This window comes from Mesoplodon bidens (assembly GCF_964165515.1).
Source record: "Mesoplodon bidens genome assembly, chromosome: 5".
In the NCBI taxonomy this organism is placed as follows: Eukaryota; Metazoa; Chordata; class Mammalia; order Artiodactyla; family Ziphiidae; genus Mesoplodon; species Mesoplodon bidens.
In genome coordinates, this window is record NC_138161.1 from 18,318,700 (window position 1) to 18,321,081 (window position 2,382).

A 2,382-nucleotide genomic window follows, 5' to 3' on the forward strand; every position below is an offset into this window, starting at 1 on the left:
CTATGATCTGGTTTGGATTATTAATTTTGTTCTTTAGATGCACAAGGTTTTATTTATCTCTCTTGAATAGCCAAGAGAGATGTTTCTTCTCCTAATTTCAAAGTACTTTAGCTAATTTCTCAGTGCTTATGCCAGCATTTTAAAAGTATCATTTATTAGTAATGTTTATGTTCACAAATACATTATGTTTTCCCTATTAAGATGTTAATGAAAATGAAACACTCTGGTACAGTGTGGGAGATGCCAAATGTAACATTATCCAACCACACCCAACCAAATTCCCCGAATTTTTGTTTATCATCATCATATGATTTCAGAGTCAGAGGCTTTAAAACTCAAAGGGACCATAGCAGTCATTTACTGCAACCTCCTCATTTGTACATAAAAATTCAAAGCCGGCATTAGTTAGATAAATTAAAAAGTGAACTGGGATTATACACCAAATCCATTGACTGCATCTTGAGTCATTTTCTGGTAAAACACACCAGTAATTTAATCACGTGAGTAAAATGCGTCAAATAATTTAATATATAGGAAACAGTTTAATAACAAGCATATAACAGCTTATTCTATAGGTTTAATATTTCTAATGTTTCAGTAAGAGTTTACAAATCAGGTTTAACTTTGGACTGACAAACATGTAGAGGAGACAAGCTGCTTCAATTGTTTACTAAATGCAAAGTTGAGAGCTGTTTTATTTTATTTTTTATTTATTTTTTTTCTGTTTTTACCCTTTATTGGGAATACAGGGCAGTATTACAGTCTTGGATTATTAAATGAACAAATGTGGTGATACAGCATTGACAAGCATGACCTGAATTCTGGGAGTAAGTGGTTTTCCAGTTCAGGGGGTAGGAGAAAAAACAGGTGCAAGATCTTCTTTAAAGGAGAAGAGAGCCACATTACTCAGCCACCAAAGGGTTTTGGCTTCAACTCATTAATGGCTGGAAGGAGTGCCAGTCCTGGTCAACCATCCATGATCTTCATCACAGCAAACTGGAATCTCCTTTTTCAAACTAGTTGCAGGTAAAAGAGTAAATGACTCCAGACTGACTTATAAATTGATCTGGATGACTACTAAAGTGTCCTCAGTTCACCAGCTAGTACTCTTCAGAGAGACTGTTGGAGCAAGGAGCCTCTCATGTGCTCCCAGTTATTATATAGTGCGTAGAGGCTTGTAAGGGTTACTCCTGCCGGGCCGCCTCGTGCCACCCCTCGAAGACCACCTGTACATTTATACAACATGCCCGTCATGGTTCCAGCTGCTACTGTGTTGAGGTCATCTTCTGCACTTCGTGTTTTTTCAATGATGACACCAAATGCACTATAGAGCAAAGCCAGAGAACCTAGAGTATTAGCCCAAAGTGCCCCTTGCCTGGTCACCATATTCAAGATCTGTACATTTCTTGGTTTGGACCAGGCCATGTTCTGGGTTTCCTTCAGTCCTAGCCGTAGACCATTCATTGCCCCAAATGCAGCCCCTGTCATACAACATCCTCCAATGGTAAAGAAGGCCAGTTCAAATCTGCCCCGGGTTTTATTAGCTCCAGTTGGTAAAATAAACTCATCTGTATCCTGCACGAGATACCGTGGATCCACATTTAAATAAGGAGACAGAGGGTTCATACCAGTTAGCGGGACTCCAGCCAAATCCGCGTGCGAGTAGCCTGCTCCACCGGCTCCGAAAAAGCCGGCCAACCCCCCAGTGGTTTTGTTGCCGCTTCCGCCGCCGCCCTCCATTGTATCGCAGCAAACTGCCCGTCTGCTTCTCCCCGTCTCAGGCCGAGATCGCGTGCTCGGCCGTTTCTCCTCTGGAATAGTGGGGAGACCCGCGTAACCACCACCTCCTTCACACACTGACCTTCCGGGCGCCGGCGCCCGCGGAATCTGAGAGCTGTTTTAGAGTCATGTTTCTAAATGAGGAAAATAAGAAATGAAAAATTCCAAAGGGAAAAAAAAATATTCTGAAGTCCTATGAAGAAGCATCTTACTGCTGGCATAAATTTTCCTTTAGAGAATCAAAGACATCAATATCAGATTCCAAGATTTTAATCTCTCCTTTTCAATGTTAATAATTCATTGATATAGCATTTGAAATATCTTGCCATTCATTTCTCAAAAAAGCCCCCCAAAACAAGATTGTTTGGAAGTCTATGAATAGCGACAATTACTGTAATGAATAAAAGTTCCTAGCTATTTTTTTTTTATTTCAACACTCTTCATATTCCTCAGGTTAGATAATTTTATTTAAAAATTCAATATGACCTTAAATATTTCTTTATTCTATCTATTCATACATTTTGATCTACGTATTATATGTGTTTATACTTAAATTTAAAAAAATAATATTCAAAAGTTTATTTTCAAATAACTTTAGATCTG

At 38.9% G+C, this 2,382-nt stretch overlaps 1 protein-coding gene across 1 annotated transcript; it reads right to left on the reverse strand.

The window, feature by feature from the left end:
- Positions 1–720: 720 nt before the first annotated feature.
- Positions 721–1,875, reverse strand: LOC308618011 (mitochondrial import inner membrane translocase subunit Tim23-like). The gene has a single exon (XM_081235396.1). The coding sequence runs from the start codon at positions 1,738–1,740 to the stop codon at positions 1,111–1,113; it is 630 nt and encodes a 209-aa protein (XP_081091522.1). The 5' UTR covers positions 1,741–1,875; the 3' UTR covers positions 721–1,110.
- Between the last annotated feature and the right edge of the window lie 507 nt (positions 1,876–2,382).